At 47.5% G+C, this 22492-nt stretch overlaps 1 protein-coding gene across 2 annotated transcripts in view; it reads left to right on the top strand.

Moving 5' to 3' along the window:
- LOC144138654 (stearoyl-CoA desaturase 5-like) overlaps positions 1-22492 on the top strand; it is a 36863-nt gene that overhangs the window by 3447 nt on the left and 10924 nt on the right. Inside the window, exons 2-3 of one of the 2 annotated variants that reach the window (XM_077671046.1) lie at positions 10606-10836; positions 12776-12906. In XM_077671046.1, coding sequence (XP_077527172.1) covers positions 10623-10836; positions 12776-12906 — 345 coding nt within the window. In that variant the 5' untranslated portion in view covers positions 10606-10622. Of the gene's footprint in view, positions 1-10605; positions 10837-12539; positions 12674-12775; positions 12907-22492 lie in introns of those variants that run through there. The other variant, XM_077671051.1, reaches the window with a different exon arrangement.

Genomic DNA, 22492 nt, shown 5'->3' with positions numbered 1-22492 from the left:
TAAGTGTCGCTTGGGTAAGCCATAATGCGTTCGCCTTGCAAGCACCTAAGCAGAATTTGCCATGAGCAGTTTCTTTTTTTCCGTTCATTCGGGGAAAGCATACGGCATTCGGCAAAAAAAAAAAAAAACATCTTTCCCCTTTGATGGCCAGAGGGTTTACTCAGGCCGCAGAGAGAATTTATGTGCTGCTTGAAGTTGGGGATTTTCTCTCGTGAGTCAGGTTAGACGGTTACGGACAGTTGATTTCATGGGTAATATCTTAATGGGAAAGCTTGCCCATTCTATTCCCGCGCATGTTTGTATGTGTGTGATTTTTAACTAAATCGAAAAGTTTAGTGCTTGCCTGTATAGTGGTTGTGTAGGGCTGTGTAGGGATTCCTACGTAGTTTCCATACACCACTTTTAATCCGCCCGCTCAGGCTATGGGTCAGAAGGGCCCAGTTCTAGTCGTTGACATAATGGATGAAGGCGCTGCACTGGGCTCCCAAACGCAACGGAGAGCACAGGCTCACCATACACAGCCGCGCCAGTGTGGTGGCTGTGTGCTTATCTTTCCCGTTCGATACGTGAATGCCGGCACTATCCCAATCATTAGTTCTGCACGTGGGCTCAGCAGATAACGTCGAGGCTTCTCTAGCCATCCTATTCCTCACTAATTGTGCTCGGGCTCGGCCACTGTCTTTCCTGTAAGGACGAATATTTCCTCGAGAACCTCTAAATTGTTGCTTATTTACTGATGGGCAGTGCATGGCTCATAAGAAAATTCACCGACAATAAAGCCACTTTGGCCTCCGAGACGCACAAGAGATTCTACATGTTCTACCCCAGTGTTCACGACCGTTTTTTTTCCTTACATGAGCGATCGCGTACACCTGAACAATCATCTAAGGTAATCGCTCATGAAGACTGCAGCCGCAGGAAGAAAGTAATTGCTCCCTAGACGAACCTTTTGGTCGCTTCAATGAACAGCTAATGACATCAGCGTGTCGTCACACCATGCAGAAGAGCACTCGTGTGAGTTCCTAGTCCTCCCATCCCTCTGTTTGTCCCGCCATCTTTGTCCACAAATTTGCCTAGCACATCGACAAGATGTTCCTCACTCTACAGCAAATAAAATCGCATGGGTTGATTTTGGTCCACATGGACCCTTAGCGGTAAGCGGCTTCTTGTGGGCTCCATGCTCTGTTTTTTTTAACACTAAGCTTAAATATAGTGTCCATTTCATTTTCCTACATTCTATCCTTTGCCCTGGACTCATGCACAAAACCATGCAGGTGCATTCGGATCCATGACAAACGAGTCTTATTTCAACACTTTGAGCACCGTCTTCTAGTTACTGAGGAAGACTTTTAGGTACTGTGTGTTCTCTTGCATGCCCTTCCGAAAGGCCATGTCGATATACGTTTTATAATGTGTGGTCAGCACTTGGGGATGAGTAATCGCAAGGTCCCTCCAAGGGGACTCCCCAAGGCCCGTTGGGAAGACACCTTAGTTCATGCTCCAAAGACTCTGCACGGCTATGCAGCGGCGCACATCACCTGCAAGAGCGCACAGCCGCAGCTGCACGAGCTGACTTCCATGAGGGGGCATTCTTCACCGATGCAATATTTAACTAACAAACGCTGCGTGCTACGTTGGTGTTTATTGACGGCCTAGGGGGCATTCCTCGCACCATTGAATTCCTCAGCCTGCCGAGCATACGCCGCACATATATATCGAAACAATGCTCCTCCCCGCAGCCCACATAGATACAATCTATAGCGGTGATGACAACCGCCATCCACCATCTTCACCGTCAGCACGGAGACCCTGGATCGGCTGCGTCACACGCCACGCGTGGGCACCTCGTGTGACCAAACAAAGGCCAGGTGCCGTCGCTTTCGGCACACTATCGCCTTGCGGGTTAACGGCGTACCGGGACACGCAGGTGGGTTCGGTAGCGAGACCACTCACGCCTAGGTGAGCTAGTTCTAGAACTCCGCTCGAAGCTGAATTGCCCCGTCCTAGTGGCAGGGATACGATAAGGGCGAGGCTATCCTGTACCCACAAAAGTCAAGGCCGCCGCTAAGCAAGTGCCCAGGCAATCATTGTGGCACCTGATACCCCGAGGTCGGGCTCCATTGCCCAGAGGCACGGAGCAAGAATAAGATAGGAGGGGAAACAAAGCTTCCTAGCGCGGCGAGATAATGTCATAAGTGCTCGTCAGACGTTAAGCTAGCGGCATCTGCCGCGGGCTAAGAAACTGCGCGTCCACCACGATCGGCATTGCACTGCCCAGCTACGGAATGAATTGCGGCCGCTATCAGTTCGTCCATCAGGTGCTGCTACCTTCTCCTTCGCCGTCGCAGCTACGAAGCTTGGCAGTCCGCTTTGGTTTTCATTGTGGCATTATCTTGTCGCTCGCCCGCGCTTGGAGCAACGGGCCGTTTCCCCTCCTATATATTCTTGCTCCGTGCCCAGAGGCCAGTCGCGTGAGTCGCAAGTCCTTCTGTGGATACACGGGCCGGAACGTTGTTTACTGAGAGTTGGCGAAGTGGTGGATCAGCACGCCGAGACGCCACTAGCATGGCGGAGCAGACGACGCATTATAAACTGTGGGAGTGTCCGGGCCTTCAAGCGCAACTTTTAAGGTATCTTCCATTACGACTATATCAACTTCGTCGATGAACGGAAGACATTGCTTTCTCCCTAGGAGTTTGCGCGCTCAGCACGCGTTGATGGCAGAGTGCAAATTTTTTGGCCCATAACATCCCACCTTCTCTTTTCCTGTGCGACCTACGCGCCATTCTGTTCATAACTAAATTCTGTATTGGTAGGTTGTTTTTGCGGAAGCGACTATGGCTACGAGAAGTGGGTACGACTAACGTGTGGTGCAAGGGACTATCGTTTCGGCCACAACTACCTCTAAGCTTCTGCCACGAAATCAGGGCTGGTGCAGGAGTCCTACATAGGACCTTTTGAAAGGCCAGTTCTCCCCTTTGCCAAACTTTAGCCCTTTCTTGATAATAGCCGTAAACGCCATCCATAAACCTTCGTTCGTTATCATGAAAGCAGCAGCACCAGACGTAGTAGGGCGCAACTTTCGATCGCAGACTCCCTTGTTGAAACCTTGGCGGATCCACTTGACCACAATGTACCTCAAGGACTAATCAAATGAGATAAAACGAAACACAAAGGCCATTAATAAAGCTAATAATATCACTCGTTTAAAAAATGTTGCCCCCGTTTCATTTCGCAATGCAGGCATGCCGTTCTTGTTTTGAAGCCCAGAAGCATTTTTTTGTGACATCAAAGACCTAGCATCGTTACTCATCAAATTCATTCCCCAGAACGCAGGGATTGGTCATTCGGTGGCAACTGGGGAACATCAGATATTTATTTATAACTTTTACAGAGCGTCTAATCCACCTGTTGCAGCGTATAAATGTTTAATTTTACTCCAAATATTTTGTTCTGCAATAACGCATTGAGGGACTCCTCAACGAGTTGGCCACCACCCGATGGCGGGTATCAGCCCACCACAGTAACGTCTGCTTTTGACTGTTTAGTTGTTCTCCAAGTAATGTTCCCGCTTCTGCACACTCAATAAAACGCCCGTTGGCCTGCTTCGCGACATCGCACCTGAAGGACAAGTCGCAGGAATAATTAAGGTTGAATAACCTATCATGTGATGTGACTCGAAGCTTACTCTTGTCCCATCAATAGTCACACCATCTTGCTTGCTCTCTTGGATGCATGGTCTGATCTTTCATGCGCATTGTGGTGAAGCAGCACCAAGAAATATTCTATCACAGCATGTTATTCTTGCCTGCAGAAGGCTGCTGCGAAAATTTTGTATCTGCGTCACGGAATCTCTGTATCACCGTCCCACCCCACTCTTTCACGGTTGAGTAGTGGCTGAGGCAAGAGACACAGCAGGCTTTGGACGTCTTACGCTGCTGCAAAGGTATAGCATGAATCCAGCTATGACACGAATATACCTGCTCTCGACGACGAGAATTTTGTTATGGTCATCCCAACCCGGATCCCAACCATGAAGCAGAGATAATTAGAAGGATAAGAATGGGGTGGAGTGTGTTCGGCAGGCATTCTCAGATAATGAATGGCAGCCTACCATTGTCCCTGAAGAAGAAAGTGTATGACAGCTGCATCTTACCGGTACTCACGTACGGGGCAGAAGAGGGTTCAAGCAATAGAACGGAAGATGATAGGTGTAACATTAAGAGACAAAAAGAGAGCGGAGTGGGTCAGGGAACAAGCGTGTGTTACGGACATATTAGTAGGAATTCAGAACAAGAAATGGGTGCGGGCAAGACATGCAATGCGAAGGCAAGAGAAGCGTTGGTCAGGGGCGGCAGAAAGTTAGATGGGTAGATAGATGGGATCAAGAAGTTTGCGGCGATAAATTGGGCGCAGTTATCACAGGACCGGGACAATTCGAGATCTTTGGGAGAGGCCTTTGCCTTGCAGTGGGCGTAGTCAGGTTCATGATGATCACAATATATGTGCCGTTTACAATTCCTTCCATAGAAGAGATAAAACTTAGTGCTTTGAAGTGTGTCTTTGCGTACGCCAACCATCCATCTGAGATGCAAACATTCAAAAAGCGTATTTCAGGGTTTATGCCCCCCTGTTAAACGGTACAGCAAGTGTATTGATGTGCAGGGACAATAAGCTGAAAGAGGACGTTACTTGTACACCGTGGAGGATTTCATGTTGTTATACGCCCATCTTCTCCTCCTCTCTCCCCTTCCCTCGAAGACAAGCTGTGTGGCCTACTCTGATATCCGCACGCGTGTCTTCACAGAGTCACTGCAGAAAATTCAGTGGCCTTTTTCGCCCTGTTAGGGCAGGTCTGGAGGCTTAAAGGTCTACTGCAATACTCGTTGAACACTGCTAATAAATCAGAGCTATCTTTAGGCTACACGGCCATGAACATCTCCTCCAAACATTACACGTCTATAGGCCGCGGGGAACTCGCAAAACTGCCCTGAAAGATTTCTGTAAACTTAAAGGAGATGTAAAAGGCGCGTGAAAGTTGACGAAGCACGAGATAACAAATATTTAAGGTTTTTTTTTTGCTTTTGCAGCCAGAAACCTTTGTGTGCGTGTGAGTGATTGTTTAGTTAATAAACACATTTACGTTACTTCCTTGGCAGTCATACGACGGAGAAAATCGATTCTGTCATCCTGTCATCGGTCATCCTAATCTGTCCAATCTGTCATGGCTGTCATATGAAGGAGAGATTAGAATCTCTCCTTCCTAGGCACCACACTCCACGCTCTGCACGCACCACACTCCACGGCCGCGAGGGCAGCAGTTTGAGAGTTCTTTCAAACTGCCGCCTTTGCGGTCGGTGCTTATGACGGCACATAAAGCAGGAATAAAACTAAGAGCTAACAGCCAAGGATGCAAGGATTAAATACAGACAATATTTACAATTCATCCAATTTACTCGTGTGGCCTCTCCAAACTCTGAATGGCGCTGGTACGACAAATATATATATATATATATATATATATATATATATATATATATATATATATATATATATATATATATATATATATATATATATATATATATATATATATATATATATATATATATATATATATGTGCGGGAACACGTATATGGTGAAATGCGAGTCCGTGTTCTCAAAATTATTGGTACATTTTTTACATAGATAGCTCAGTTATATTCATCCGTTTGAGCTGTAATATGCTAGTGGCGTTAATTCAGGTCCTACATATAATTTCGCTGGTTCAATTGCGTGAGACAAAACACTTCAGTGAATACTGCCGGTTCGCCCGTAGATATCGCAAGCGAACGCGAAAATTTGTGCAAGTCAATAACGACACCGAATTTATTTCTTTAAAGGCAGGTGCTCCGTTTTAGTGACACCGCTTGAACGATTTTTAGTAGCCTCATTTGTAACTTGTAAATTGGCTAGAAAACATGAATCGTCATCGGCGTCATTGCCTTCGTCATCGGCGGTCCCGAGTCCCGACGATAGCAGGCAAGGTGAGCTGCACCGAGGATAAACAGGGAAACCTTGCTTGGCGGCCCCCGCACGTTGCACCACAGCTATAACGGTAAAAGCGACAACCACGCACGCGACCTTGAGGCACGCCGCCTGAGGACATAGCGATGACCGTGACCGACAGCACGCTTCTTAGAAAAGCCCCCCGCCGACTGCGCTTGACCCTTATTTCGTCATCGGTGCTTTCCTTGGCGAATAGGGACTTCTCAATGAGACAGCACTATACGATTGTTTGCATTACGAGACCAGGTGCGCGTAGCTGCCAGTGCAAACGAGTGCTCGTGATCCTGCACGTGCAAGTTTTGCAAAATAAAACAAACAAAGCAAACAGCACGGGCGTGCACGCAGTCAAAGACAAAAATGCCGCAGTGACCTTTCAGTAATTGTTTCATTTTTATGACATTTTCAATACATCCTCGCTGCTCGGGCGCAAAGGAACGCTCCGGTGGCATTCTTTCTTTCCTAATTTTACGCTCGGATGTGTCATCTAAGTTCTCGGCTCGGGCACTTTTCGGCGTTCTTTAATACGTCGCAAGTAGATGCCCCTAACGTTGATAATCATTCATTTCAACTTGTATTCGTAGGCTTACTGCGCGCCCGTCGAGCTGCGCGAGTTGAGCGGCGAGCCTTCAATATGCACTGCGGACGCCGGTTGCGTAGAGAACAACAATAAGAAAAATGCGGGGATATCATGTCCTCTGTTGTAAGGCAGTCTCTATGGGAGAGGGGAGGGGGGGGGGGGGGGGTCTGATCAACGTCATTTAACGTTCGAAGATTGCTGATCGGCTGCCAAGCGCGAACTTCTGTAAAACAGACTTCACCACATCGCAATGCAGTTATATTCTTCTAAACCTCGTTGTCACGAACACTGATGTAGTGAATTATCGGCTATAGCGAACGAAATATGAAATTTGGTTGGTCACGCTTCCCTTCAGTGGCACTTATTGTTCTTATAACGAAACCGAAACGGCGAGAGCCGCACGCGATATTGGCTGTAACGAAGAAATATTTGGTTCGCGCTGGGCTCAAAACTCGAAAGCTAGCATAAAAAAGCATAAAAAGCATAAAAAGTAAAAAAGCTTGCAAAAGTGGTCAAAAAAGCTTGACCACGTTTTTAATCGTTTGAAAAAGTTGCGAAAATTTTGGTCGTCTGGCGCAAAACCGCATTTGGCTGGTAGCGCCACGTACAGTCGGGAGCAAAAGTCTTGATTCCACGTCCACACTCATTTGGTCTTTCTGCGGACAAAGCGCGCTTCGGCTTGGGAAAGAAAACCAACAGGTGTACATTTTAAATGTACAGGCAACCATCCGCTAAGGTGGCCCTCACTTACGCGATGGCGATGCGCTGCATTTTGGAAGATGCTCGCGTGGAATCCAGACTTTTGCTCCCGACAGTAGATATTGCCGCGAACCATGCAATGGGTTTGTTGTCTTGTGTGTTTCGTTTGTACCGTCCGGCCGCGCCCGGCTGTGCTATCTGTGTGCCGAGCGAAGCGCGTGTTCCATTCTTTATTTTTATGCTGCGCGTGTTACCTCAATTTCATTTGATAGGGAGAGTGTTTTGCCCTGTTGTTACTCGACTAGAATAATCTTGAGTGATCTCCAGTGTTCTCGATGTAATTCAAGGGTTCGAGAAACAATCATGCCGACAGATAAATTCTCCCCGAGCAGACGCTGCGGCATTCGATTCGTTGACACTCACCTACGCACGTCACTTTGTTGACTGCTGCTTCACCGCCTGTGTATTCTTCGAGTCGTTAGGGGAGCACAAGTTCGCTCCAATAAACTTCCTTTTCCTTCAAGACATCAGTGTCGTCTTTGGATACGTTGCAAGAACTGTGGAACAGGGCTAGAAAACTGTATAAGCTCAGAAAACTGTCGGAATGCCACAAGGTGTCAGATATACCTCGTATACGTCAGATATACCTGTCTGTGGTGGGCTACCTCAACGCGAAAATTTTTGTCTGTCCGGCTTGCTGGCTGCCAGTCCATTCAACGGCCCGCTAAAAAAACTCTGGAAAGAATGTTTTAACGCGAAACAGATCTTTGCAATTTACAGTTTAAAACTATAAAAGTGCTGCCATTGCCCCTGCGTGACCACATTAGTCAGCGCAAAGGACACTCCCGGCGCATTTGAGGCATAAAATCTTTACGTAAGCGGACTACCAAGGTTAACTTAAAAACGAATACACTTTAGATTGGTCTTTGCGACACCAGATGAAACAAAAAAAAAAGAACGACAACGCGTTAAAAACAGTGCCAACAAAAGGCGAGATAAAATTGAACATGAGAACAAAATATGATAGCTCTAGCCGCTTTAAGCAGAGCATGATACAGGTCCCATTCAACGGCGGGCGAGCAATGACAGCGCGGGAAAATTGAATTGAATTGAGCAAACCTTTATTTCATTCATTATGGGAGGAGCGAGCTTGGAGCGGAAGGACTTGAGGAGTAGGATGGGCGGAAACAAGAGGACGTTACGTGGCGCGGGGGTGGAAGAAGACGATCGTCTTTCAACGACATTTGCACCGAAGCAAGGAGATACACGGCCAATTTGTTTTTTTTTTGTGTGTGTGTGTGTGTTAGGAGAGAAGCCCCTTAGGGAATCGGGTTATCAGCATCTCATGACGTCGCAGTCTTATGTTGTCGTAGTATCATGTAGACACGGTACAAAACACGGGTACACTCGTTTTCCAACGCTTCGCTGTAGAACGCTTCGTGCTTCGAATACACGAGACTTGCAGCAAAGCTGTATGCCCCTACCCCGTAACGGTTTCATTTCTGTGGGCAAAAACACCAAGGCGCCAAGAATACACTTATACACTGCATGCTTCGCCCATCTCCAGGTTTCACGTTAGTGGAGATGGCCCGGGATTTCTATTTTCTGAACTACGCTTCTATCCCGCTCCTCAGAACTAAATCCTGCGCACGCGACGGAACTCAAGTGTCATCGTTTTAGCATTGAAGCTGACCGTAATCTGAAATTGGCGTGCCGGCAGCAGTGACCTCATGGATGAAACGCTTGTATGACAACAGCGGCCAACCGCAGGCTGCGCCGGCTTGCTGTTTTCCTCATCGTCTCTTTGCTTACAGCACTAAAAAATTCTGCTCTTGGAATGCAGGCGTGGTCGACGCACGGGTGAAGCCAACTACACACAGGGCGGCATATTATTAAACAGTGGGAACCACCTCCGTTCCTCGGCAGGTTTCGGAATGATCAAACTACACGAGATGTGGCATTCTCTGTTCGACGGAATATAACTCTCGAAACCTCAGCGACCGACATGGGAAATAGTCTGGTTGTACTTGAGTATTATAAATTTGCCACAACCCGCGGAGAAAAAAAAAATCGAATTAACGCGCTCCAATGCCTGTACTCATGTCTCCAGCATAAATTGTATTTATGGCATCTATGCCACTAGCGCCGAGCGTAAATATAACTTCAGTAGCGAATCATGGGCATACCTCAGAGCTGTTATCTGTGACGATAGAGCACCTGAATGACGTCATGGCAGGCGTAGTTGCTTAGGGAGGTAGCTACTACCGTTTCCTAGTATGCCAATGGGCATGCTTGCGACGTGAATTTTGCTCGCCCTCTCGTGCCCTCTTACACGTACGTGGTGCAACTGATGACCCCTTTTTGGGAGGACCTTGGAAGTGCGCTGATAGCGGGCTTTTATAAACTTTAGTCGATATCTCGCACAGACGGGTGTTGTTGCTTGTCTTCTTGGTCGGAAAATACAACCTATGTGCGGCCAATGATACGTGCGCATCAACACAAGGCCTTAGCCTAGCCTGCCGCCAGGGCTGCAGGTAGCGAGTAGGAGGCCTGGTGAAAAAAAAACATTTGACCCGCTATCGAAGATGCGTCATAGCTGTATTGAAGCTGTATGGAATCTGGCCTTGTGTTATAGGGTTGTACTTCACGCAGTAGTAAAAGTATGGTCGGAATGAAAAATATCAGAACTACATTTGAGCACCGTCTTCTGCATTGCTCTTTTCCCCGCTTTCTTCCTATCTTTCGGGTTTGAAGGGGGCTTTGCCCTTCAACTGTCTGAGCGCGAAAAATGCGCCATTTTGCCACACAAGTTTCATAGAGGTCGCTAAAACAACAACCGAAGAGTGGTGGTTTGCGAAGTGTATGTCAGCTACCTCAATAGTCCGCAAGACTCCCGGTGGCTTGTTCCCTGAGAGCGATTGGTCATTTGGGTGCATCTTGGCAGCACTGGAAGAGTTGCTTGAAGTCCGTAGGAAGGTTACTAAGACAATCAGTTATGTACGCTCGTATGTTTCTGTCTAACCGAGCCTTCTTATTTTAAAGCTGGTGCCGTCGGGGTCAAAGTGCGCAGTTCGTACTGCGTACTGGGTTGAATAGACTTTTTACGGGTCTTAAGTGGCTCCACAAAGACAGCAGGGGTGGAGTTAAACGTTCGTTTTGGTAGCAGAGCCGTCCAAAAAGAGGGGGAGGGGGAGGAAACGGACAATGGATTGAATGAATTGTAACGGCCAGACTTTCCTGATAGCTTCCTTACTTCCTGTCTTGTTACTCTGTCTGACAGTTCACATCGACTACACCATGGCTCCCCAGACCGAAACACTGATCGAGAGACACCAGGCCGCCTCTGCAAAAACTACACCGCCAGCGGATGAGGTCGTGGAGCAGCAGGTTCCAAAGAAGTACAAGATCGAAATCGTCTGGTGGAACGTGTTCAAGATCTCTCTCGTACACATCATCGGCATCTACGGCTTCTATGAAATGTTTTACAGCACGTGGCAATCTCACATTTTTGGTACGTACAGCTGCCCAACAAAAACATAGCGTATATATGAAGGCAGTTTCACGCGGACATTGAGCTTATGACGTCTGCTGAGGGACCCCTGAGAGAGAGAGAGGGCGGGGAGAGAGAAAGAGAAAGAGAACACTATTTTCCAAGCAGGTTGGCTAGAAATATGTTGTGGCCGCCAGCCGAGAGCAACGGCCGGACTTTTAATATGACGTCACAAGATAAGTTCGCCAGTTAGGGCTAGATTCCGGTATAAGGAAATGCAAGCAGCCGCCAAATTGTGGGTTGTTTCTCTTTCTCTCTCTAACTCACTCACATTCACACACACACTCACACGCACCCCCTCCACCGCCATACACACATGCGGGCGCGCGCACGCACGCACACACAAAATAATATCGCAATATATACTAGGAGAATAAGGAAGTACAGAAGATAACTCCTACGTTTCTTTAGTGAAAGCGAAAATTCCCGGTCTACCTCCCAGTTGTTCGGCGATTTTCAGGCTGCGGTGAAGATGTTATGGATTCAAATTATTGGTTGAATGAAAATATTGATTCATTGATTGATTGATTGATTGATTGATTGATTGGTTGATTGATTGATTGATTGATTGATTGATTGATTGATTGATTGATTGATTGATTGATTGATTGATTGATTGATTGATTGATTGATTGATTGATTGATTGTGTTTGATACGGCAGTTATCAAGCCAGGACAAATGCCTTCCGTGGCTATACACCATATCTAACTGGGCCGTACTTGGCGCATATAAACGCCACACATAAGGAGTACCGGAATTTACGGTTTCCGTTTTAAAGCGGCATGTTGGCAGGCTGCTGAAGTCAGCATCGCGCCAGACGCCGCGAACAAACCGGCGGGCGAGAGATTTATGAATGCCCAGCGACAAGTGACGGTTTACATAAGTTCGCAAGTTGGCGTGAGGGTTGACTATGCTTATGATGCATCCTGCCGGCCCGAGCCAGTTCTTACGTGCACACACCACCCTTCGGTATTTACGTCATGTTCATATTATTACTTAGGATTAGCCATTTGAGTGAAACTGACGCTGTTGGCAAGAAACGCAGTTAAAAGCGATAGTCTCGACTTCACGGCTACCACGTGCACCAACAGAGATATATGCGAATATCTTGTTTGTGTTACAGTTGAACTATAACGGTGCATTAATAAAGACTTTTAATTAGGAGACGCAAGTTGTCAAGCGAGCTACCCTGAGTAGTAGTAGGCTCGGAATTTTTTTTTTTTATTTCAGTGATTGAAGTGATACAGTATCGTCACACGAGCAATGTCATGTAGGGGTCTTGTAAAACTAAACCAAAGCACATTGGTTGGCGGCGTCTTACAACTGCTTTACTCGTTATTTGAACACTAGTAGAAATAAACTTGAAATCAGGTTGTTGTCGACGAAAGACAAGAAGGCGTACTCGAAGTAAGCGTATATAATGCCGGGCAGTGTTTGTAGGTGGCGTTATAGGTATTTAACGTGACTCACAGCGCAGCTACCCTCTCTCTCCGACTGCCTCCCAGAGCTTGCGTGTGACAGCAAACGGCATAGGAGAACGCTCTGTCAACTCTTGCTGTCGCATGACACCAGTGTCATGTGACTAACATAGCCTGTCCGAGGGGAAATTCCACTGATGCCCAACATCCTCGGCTGCTTCTCAAGGGAAAGCATTCATTTCGCCTCCGCAACGAGCTTTCCGTCCCGAACAACGTCCGTCCGTATACGCCAAGCAGGCATAAGCAGCTCGGTGTATTGCATTCAGATTTCGTATACGAAGACAAACACCATTCATATTGATGCCGGGAACGAATGGCGGTGCGTATGCGGTAACAGCGCAAATAAACAATGAGCTCCTGTTCCTCTCGCCCGGCTTGGAGCCGCTTTTCTGTTTGTTCTACTTCTTTTTTTTCCTCCCAGGAAACATCTACCTCATCTTTTCTGGCATCAGTGTCACGGCCGGAGCGCATAGGCTGTGGTGTCACCGGTCGTACAAGGCGAAGCTGCCGCTCAGAATTTTCCTCATGCTCTTCAACTGCGTAGCGGCTCAGGTAAGGGCTCGAGCGGACGGCCTGTTTTCCCTTTTGAGCCTAAGTGGTAAGGGACACGCTTGGGTGCCATCCCGGCTTTTGGAACTTTCTGGAGTCTCAGAAGAACGCGGTACTTATCATTAAGTTGAGTGGGGAAGGGGAGCGGCGAGTCCTCTTACCTGACTGGCCATACACGCCATGGCAGAGAGCAGAAAACCAGGAACAAAGTGGTCAATCCTGACACTATACTCACTAAAACGTATTTCATTCACAGCCCCGCTATCTATCAGAGGTGATGGGAAGGCTTCAATGTATCCGGGTCTGCCCTCCAGACTGGTTATTTAATTGCCTGGTTATGCAAGTTGCATCACGGCCAAAGTTTCTCGTTCGGTTGGGCGTTGAACTTCTGTATGAAGAATCCCACTTTGCACCAAGGACGTGGGGAAGTACGAAAGACTGATTTTAGACCCTTCCTGCTCCCGACTCGCAATAAAGGTCACGTTTTGTTTTCTAGTGCGGGACAGGCAGCATCTCGAAATGGTTAGTAGAGGCTGCAGAGATCGATCTCCACATCCTTAAAGCTACGCACGGTGTTTGACATTGGGTTATTGAAGCATCGGATTGCGATTATAGAATCCGGAAGTGAAAGCGGGCATATTGCGGGAAACTTAATGATCATCCGTATGCCAGATAATCAGGATAGCAAAAAGCAATAAAAATAAAATAATAAAGCTTACGAAAACGACGCTAAACCTTAAAGATGAAGTTGGTTATCCTGACGCATATGCCTAATAAATCATATGCAAGTAAAAAAATGTATGCAGTTCCACTCAACGGGAAAGCTGTCGAAAGTGCGGAGCAGTGATTCGCCAGTGTTTCCCATGTGATATTGTGGCGCGTACGTTTTGTTTATCTTCTGCTTATTTGTGTTTTGCTTTGTTTTTCTGTGGTATTCTTTTCTTTTTCTGCGTTCTGCTGTTTTTTTTGTGTGTGTTGCTTTTCTTTTTTTGTGGTTAATTTTTCTTGCTCTGTGCTTTGATTTGTTATCTTTTCTTTTCTTTTCTCTTGTTGTGTTCATCCGTTGCTTCTTATCACTCGTAACTTTAGGTTGACTTAAGATTTGATTTTCCGCAATTTTAGAACATTTAGTAACGACAGTAGACATGGTTTAAACGGTCCACATATGTACAGTGCTCAGCGATTGAAACGCGATACTCGGAGCGCGTGGCTGCCGTTGCTTGTTGCGCCACAGGTGAGCGCTTGTGAAAGCGAGCTGGCGCATTGTGGTATACGGTGAGGGTGAGAGCGTTCGTAACGCATGCTTAGTGCATCCGGGAGACAGCCCTTCAGTGTGTGGTTCTTGGCGGCGCCATAGGCGTGCTACATGCCATGGCTTCAAAACGCTGCGCCTGTGTGCCGGCGCGCCACGATAACACATCGTGATAAATGCGCATTCAAATTCTTCATAACGCGCGCGGTGCCAGCTCACTCAGCTTCGCGCGGCGCGGCGCTGCACGCAGGCGCAGCGTTTTGAAGCCATGGCATGTAGCACCCCTATGACGCCGCCAAGAACCACACACTGAAGGGCTGTCTGCCGGATGCAGTCAGCATGCGTCACGAACGCTCTCACCCTCACCGTATACCACAATGCGTCAGCTCGCTTTCACAAGCGCTCACCTGTGGCGTAACAAGCACCGGCAGCCACGCGCTCCGAGTATCGCGTTTCCATCGCTGAGCACTGTACATTACAACATATGTACATTTATTAACATTTGGCTTTTCATTGACAATGCGTATTTCCTTCGCTGTTGTTGAGCCTTGACTGCTGCCTGACGAAGCTGGGGATTTTTCGTTCTTCGTACACGCTTGACTACTGCGTCACGTTGTCACACAGACGAATCGGCCCTCCGGCTTCGCTGTCTTTCGCGAGAAATAAGCGCCCGCTGCCGCTTGTACCGTGCCAACTGTTCGGCGTCCATGGCGGGAAAGACCGGCTCTTTATTCGCAGGTTCGATTCCGAAAGGGAGTGGCACCTTCTCTTGACTAGTTTCGGTATCAGCCTGGGTGCGCGACGCCCAAATGGCCTTGGACGGGCGACATCCCGGGCCCCTTAAAGTGCTCCGCCCTTAAAAATGAAGCTTATTCCCTTTTGCGACCATACTATAGCGACGAGGTACGAGCGGTTTGAAAAATTAAAGCATTTCCACTCAACGTGAAAACTGATGGAAATGCAGAGCAGTGATTTATCCGCCATAGAGGCTGTGGCGCCGTTCTCTGCTCTTTGCTACCACCCCTCACGTTCTACCCCTCCCTGTCTCACTCCTCTCTTGATGAACTTAGCAGAGGTTTGTTCAGTGCAATTCAAAGTGTCTTCGATTTGGCTGCACTCGCCTCTCCGATTTTCGAGTGCAGAGCGCGGCGCCTGCCCTTTTCTCTTCGATTTACCGATGGTGCAGAAAGTGCAGGGCGAGTTCGCGGCTTTCTCTGCACTTCCGTTAGAGGAGGTGCAGAAGCAGACGACAGAAGTCCAGGACCGGTTCTGCACTGGCGGCGCATGCGCTGAACTGGCTGAACTAATTCTGAACTCATGCAAAGAGTGCAGGCCAAATCGAAGAGACCTTCAGTTTTTCCGCCTTTGGAGTGCTCGCTCGCCTTCTTCCGGGACAGCTCGCATGCTTTTCTTTATGTTTTGCTTCTTGTACTACCTGGGACAGTACGAGCGGGAGTTCTTTTTGTGCTTGCTTTCATCTCGCGTGTGCTGGAGCCTTTGTGCGCCATTTTGAACACGTCGTTTTTTTTTTTCGGCGGCCACTGTTGTTTTTTGCTATCGTAAAAGCCAACCCAATAATCATTCCCAACTAAATGGACGGGGGGACTGCCAGCTAATTGCATATATTTTGCCTCAAACGTACCTGCAGTTTTTTTGCGCTGAATAAGGGGACATGTAAGACAAGTTCCAGCGGTTGCAGGAGTTTCGAACGGTTCTGCCTATATAAACCTCTTTCAAGTATGCTCTGAACCTGTGGCCGGATGGCTGAATCGAGGAACAAGCGGGTATCTTTTTGAATCCTCTGTTTTGGTGCGTCACGTCACGTGACTGCGGCGGCTAGATAGCGTGACTGCGGACGAGCTACGACAAGTCGGACCCCTAATGTGCTCTGCACTTAAAATGCGGTCAAATATTTGTCCACTTTTCACATTCACTAGTTGGAGAAAGTAGGCGCTAACTCCGTTCTTCTCAACCTATGAAAGACGGACAACCTACGACTGTGCGCGGTGATTCTTAATTTTGGGGCACATCAGACAAAACATTCATGAAAAAGCCTCAGATGAAGCAATTCTCGGTACACTTTTCGATAGGAATGAACGAACTGAAAAGAAAAGAAGTTTCTGTAGCATGCAGGTCCTCGGCTGCCGCGTATGGTTCGTTTCATAGCTTACGCCGTTCTCGTCTTAAAAGAACTTGTTGTTGGGCGAGTTGGGGCATCTTGGGGAATAAACACGGGCTTTTCGCGAAGAAGACAACACATACAGGAAGGACGGGACAAGCTCAAACTCTCAACTAACTTCTATTGGACAGATCACACAAATGAGGCGTTTATTGTTTTTTTTTTTTAGAAATGAGCCAGATCCAGAAACCGAAACTGCATCTGATAAAACTGCAGCGACAAAAAAAAAAAGAAAAACTCGGCAACTTTCCACTAAAAAAAGGGTGGCTAGACAATAGTAGAGATAACGCCCTGAAAACGTGTACGCAAAACACCGTTCGTATCGAAATGTGCCAGACACAGCTGTTTCACGGATCAAAATGTGCCAAATGCATTTGCCCAATGGGAGTTTTCTTTTGGCATGACTGTTCAGACTGTTCCGTGGGTGTTATCGGAAGTTTCTTTTTTTTTTTTACGTTTCGGGGCTGGCTTGTTATGAATTCAGACGGCAATTAGGAGATAGGCGATAGATCTGTCCCCAGATGTCAATGACGAAGTGAACGGAAGAAGTGACGAAATGAAACAGAGAGGTGAAACAATGATTTCATTTTGTCTCCCCATTCCTACAAAATACCTCTGGTTATATTTTTTTACTTCCATAATTATCATTTAAGTACTTAACGAACGTAGTTCATCGAGGTGAAGAATAAGATATGAGCAGTTTTCTCGGGAAGCGTTTTGAAAACTCATGGCAAAGCAGTGAAGACCTTGCTTACTTCGTTTAGTGCCTTGAGGCGTGCCCAAGATTATCCCAGGGGAGAATTCTAAAAGAGCCGCTAATGGTGCCAAGAGGACTTCCCTGCTCTCCATGTATAATTCTACTGTTCTTGAGGCCCTTTCGCGTATTTTTAATTCTTTTTCCACCAAAACGCAATCGCACAATGCTTGAAAGTCAATTTAAATAAAGTTTCCACGTGAATGCGACATCAACTTGAGTGTTTCAATTCAATGTAAGCCAAATTCAAACTTATCACCCTACCCGCCGCGGTGGCTCAGTGGCTAAGGCATTGCGCTGCTGAGCACGAGGTCACGGGTTCGATTCCGGGCCCGGCCGCGGCGGCCGCTTTTCTGATGGAGGCGAAAAGCAAAAACGCCTGTGTGGTGTGTACGAGATTTCGGCGCACGGTGAAGATCCCCAGGTGGTCAACATTAATGCGGAGCCCTCCACTACGGCGTGCCTCATCGCCTGCGTTGCGTCGGCGCGTTGAACCATACAATAAATCAATCAATCCATCAATCAATCAATCAAATTTGTTAAAGTTTGCCTTTGCTTGTGATTTAGCAGGCTGCCATCGTCTAGCTTTAGCTAATTATTGAATTCAACCTGAATTCATTGAATTCAATTATTGAATTCAGTGACGTTCTTCGCGTGCGCTGAACCTCTCGCACAGACGGCGCTGCCGCAAGCAGCCCGTTCACCCTCGCTTAGCCACGTGATACCACAGTGGCGAAGCTCGAAGCAAGCGAAGCGATACGAAAGGCACAGCACGCGCGCCCGTAGCTGAAGGTTATTGCCACGCGATGAGTGACCTTGAAAGTTGTAGCTTGATTGATTGATTGAGTGATTGATTGTACGGTTTAAAGCGCCGACGCAACGCAGGCGACGAGTCGCTCCGTAGTAGAGGGCGCCGGATTAATTCTGACTACCTGGGGATGATCAACGTGCTCCGAAATCTCGCACACAAAGGCGTTCTTGCTTTTCACCTCCATCAGAAAAGCGGCCGCCGCGGCCGGGAATCGAACCCGCGTCTTCGTGCTCAGCAGCCCAATGCCCTTGCCACTGAGCCACCGCGGCGGGTTGGAAATTGGAGCGTAGTAGAGCTTTCGCTCTAAAAAAAAGCATGTGCAGTGAAGGGTAAACACTGGAACACTGTGACCACTCTTTCCATGAAGGGAATGTTCTAAGTAGAGAGGCCCCGTGCTGGTTTTCTTCGGTGTTTGGAGGGCGCGGATAAAAATGTCGGATGGCATGCGTCAGGCTCACTTACCAAAGCCGTACGTCAGCCACGCGGCCTTGTCTTCGACCTCGAGAATAACAGTGCACAAGCACGCGTCGACACGTGAGATGAAAGAACGCAGTAACGACTGCCTCGTGGAACACGTGGGGTTGTTCCGGCAGCCCCGCGGGAGCACCCCATTTGTATACTAATTACTCTCGCCGTGCAAACGTCGGCTCGGTGAATTTACCTGCGATGGGTAATCGCTTTCTTCACACAGCTAACGTTCTCTTCGCGCGCACAATATTTTCCAGGGTCTCCAGGTTTAAACAAAAGAAACAAAAAATATATGTCAGCCCCAAGCTTTTCATTGGTTAAAACGAAGCGAGCCTGTATAAAAATTTCGGCTCGCAAGTTCTGCACCATTCTTATTCGTTTCAAGTACAGATTTTTCGCCGCAGGAAGCGTTGCCTTATATTCAGCAACCAAAATTTGTTTTTGCGTATGTGGCTCTTTTAGGTCGGCCTCGTTACGACATACGTCTTGAGCAGTGATGAAGCTACCCATGCCTATTGTTTTCGCCACCCGTCCGCTCCCGCTTGATTGTTTTGAGATTTCCCGGCCGGCATGTTTGTATCAAGATTGAAGAGCAACAGAAACGGCCTTCTCGGGCTACGCGTTGTCTTCACAAGCTCGTTGTCTCAGCTTTCCTGGTCTCTCAAGGAAGATGGTTGCATATTGCTTCTATTGGCGCTTCATGCTTCCAGCGCCACTCGTGCAGCCCTCATTGTAAAGCAGGCCCAGTAACAAATTTTAAGTGCATCTAGGAGGGTCTAAATATGTAAGCAAAAAATTAAGGGCTAAAAAGTAAGCAAAAAATAATTACTGGAATGTGTAGTCGTTTCCCCCGTGGTCTTAAGCTGAGGTGACTGATCTTAGCTCCACCCATTGTGGCCTATGAGGTGTCGTGTAGATACACCACTTCGGCTACACACGTAGGTAGAATGTAGCATTTCGGTGTATGATCAGGAACTGTGGCCTCACAAGAGACCGAAAAACCCACGACATCACCCCTCGATTACCATGGAAATAGGAAGGTATTCTTTTCAAAGGCTTGGACGATAGGCGCGCCGCTTTGCATTGAATTGAGGGAATCGGATAGGGCACAGCCCGCTTCATTGCCGCTGGTATTAATTTCTTTGTGCGTGTGTACCATTGACCATGAGTTGAAATCAAGGCTTTCAAGGCAGCCATGATTTCCCAGGAAACTCTTTTCGGCCGTCTATGTGTAAAGGCAGCGTACACAGGCGGTTACCTGTTCTGCCTACAGAATGACTACAAACTCGTTCTGTGCTAACCTTTGACCGACACAAATCAGCCCAACAAACTTTATTGGTATGTTCGCTTGTGGTCTCTCTGACCAATGAGGTGAAGTTAGCTCGACTACAAGGGCGGAGCACTTACTGGGCGACAGTGTTTTATCGCCGCAACGGTCGCTGTAGCCTTCACCTCACGCAAGAGTTTGAGTAGACAGCTCGGCTCTACACAGTGGCGCCGAGACGAGCCGGAATTTCGAGGAGAGAGGGGAAAAGCGCGCGGCAATGGCACAAACCAAGCGATCGCGCAATGGCTCGGGCGCCAGGATCCCCACACGCTCTACAGGAAACGTATTCCCGTTTTCTAGAGGACAGGGAGGACTTAAATCTCTGGCCAGCGATGTTCAGAAACATTTCGGGACGATGGAATTGTTCGCCAAAACAGCACCAAACGCTTATTTTTTTTTTCTTATCTGCGTGAGCTTGAGTAAACTTCAGAGCGTCAACTCTTTTCATTTGCTCTAAAAGAGGGCTTCGATGATGTTCCCCTCGTTCTTCATGCGCAAAGCGCGTATTAAGATACTTGCCATTCATTCCTTTTCTTGTGCTTGCCCGTTACGAAAGCTGTTCTCCCCCTCTCTGAAGGGCGGCACGTATGCGGTCATAGAATAAAGTCGAGGTCCTTCCCCTCTCTATGTTTTAGTAGCTGATCAAAGAATGCCATTAAATATTAACTTGATCTGGTTCAAATATCCACCGCAGGAAAATATGTGAAAGCCGACCAGAAAGGTCGTAGGCAGCGCACGCTTGTGAGCTCTGTTGTTAGCTTCCGAGCTATTTGACTTCGGCTTCCGCTGGCGTTTGCCTGAACGCACCCTGCTTCCCGTACCTCGCTAAGCATCGCTCATCTCGAATCTCTCCCCTGTGCAAATACGCGAATGTTCCCACTCATATTGCTTGTCGTGAGCTGAGCGCGCCTGCTTCGGTGTTTTTCTTTCCTCGGTTGGAATTGCAGACTCGCAGAAAGTGAATAAAGAAAACAATAGGAAAACAGGAGAAATGAATCGGGCTCCAGACGTTAAATTAACTGTTCGCCCACTTGATTCACACGCTCAATATGCTTTCCGCCATGAAAAGTGCTAACCGGAACAAACTTTCGAATTTTTATCCATGCGTGCGTGGACATTTGACAATGAAATTCATGTGTCATCAGTACTGGCACTTGCGATGCGTTACAAGACGGGAATCATGCCACTCTAGTACAGCGCCAAATTGGCGCCGCAGTGAGGCTGCTCCGTGTATGCACGATTTATTTAATTTTTCATGACATCCTAGGTTGTGGCAAATCAATTACTCGTGGTTTTCAGATTAGGAGGGACTTGTAAAGAATGCTTCTCCATTTATTATAGCAGCACACAGTGAGATCAGAGTTAAGGAACGCCCTCGAGATGCTGGAGGGTCACCGGTGGGACAGGAGTAACAGAAACAAACACACAATACAACTACCACCTCAGGCATGTTCCATTAACGACCGGAATATCCTCACATCATTGTCATGTGCTCAGTCCTACAAGGTCTCTCATCAGCTCTCATATTTTCCTCTCTGTCATGGTGACGCAAACGCCACGGCCCGCATCCTCATCAGAGGTGCTACAATAGCGTACGAACAAGGTACAGCCCGGGTATACTTAAATGTTCATCAGCCGCTTATTGTTTGAGAAGGGTTGAAATTCCCAATTTGCAGCAAAGCACTTGAAGAAGCACCAGGTTGGGGTATTCTGACTATTCTAATAAGTCAAAAATCGTATCATTGCGCTCATGAGTGTGCCATGCTGCTGAACGTAGCTTACTGCGTACCCAGGGCGCCCGTATTGGGCACGACCGTATTCTCTGGCGGTAAAGCTGCGTACGCATCATATGACGTCTATTATTCAGCCGGCTTCTCGCCGGATGATACAATGTCATGCTTTCTCCATCAGTGGGTGGATCAGTCACTTCGATGGCTTCGCTCTGTCAAGTAATGGAGACAGAATTCTGTATAGCTTATGCGGATTACCTAGCTGCTTTCGTTTCGGACAGAAGCAACGTTTTTGCTCTGATGGAGGTGAAAAGGGAAAGCACCGGTGGGTCAAAATTTTGATCCCGATGGAGTCAAAATTAATCCCGAGCCCTCCACTACGGCCCGCTTCATAGCCCCGGTGTAGCTTCGGGGCGTAACCCTTCCTTTGTTCAAAAGAAAGGCGTTTTATAGGCCGTCTGTAGCAGAGGGGAATGTTTCAATGTCTAGAGGACTTTTAATGGCCTGGTGGGGTACGCAGCGTAGGCAATGAGCAAGGAGTAACATGAGATTCTCAAGTGATTCAGTATTTTGAGGTTCATCTACATCGACAGTCAAAATAGTGAAGCGCAGTGGCTTACAACGCTTAGAGTTACGAAGCTTAAAATGCCAGCTTGGGTGGGGTGGAAATAGCCTATATTTCCCTCCACTGAAGGGGTGTTTTCATACTAATTTATGTAATGCAGGTCCTTAGCTGAACGTGAGTAAAGTCCAAGCACGTGACAGCGTTTGGAACTTCGGTGTGGCGGTCTAGATAGTCGCCAATGCGCCGCAGTAACCTTTCTGTCCCGTGCACATTTATTTCTTCACTGACTCATTTACGTTTCTTTCCTTTTTTGCCTAAATTGGCTAATAATTTCTTCTTACAGTCGCCATTGCCTATTTCCACTTCTTTTTGGCGCGTATACCCTCCATGAACACCTAAGCGGCATTGGGTTTTTTCACGAGGTTGTTGACACTTTTAATTTTTTAGTGCACATTTTTGACTCGAGTAGCTGTTCGGGTTCTTCTAGATGAAAATCACTGGCG

This window comes from Haemaphysalis longicornis, unplaced genomic scaffold, assembly GCF_048455015.1.
Source record: "Haemaphysalis longicornis isolate Haplotype H1 unplaced genomic scaffold, Haemaphysalis longicornis Haplotype H1 scaffold_1, whole genome shotgun sequence".
Taxonomy (NCBI): Eukaryota; Metazoa; Arthropoda; class Arachnida; order Ixodida; family Ixodidae; genus Haemaphysalis; species Haemaphysalis longicornis.
This window is presented reverse-complemented; position numbering and strand designations above follow the sequence as displayed.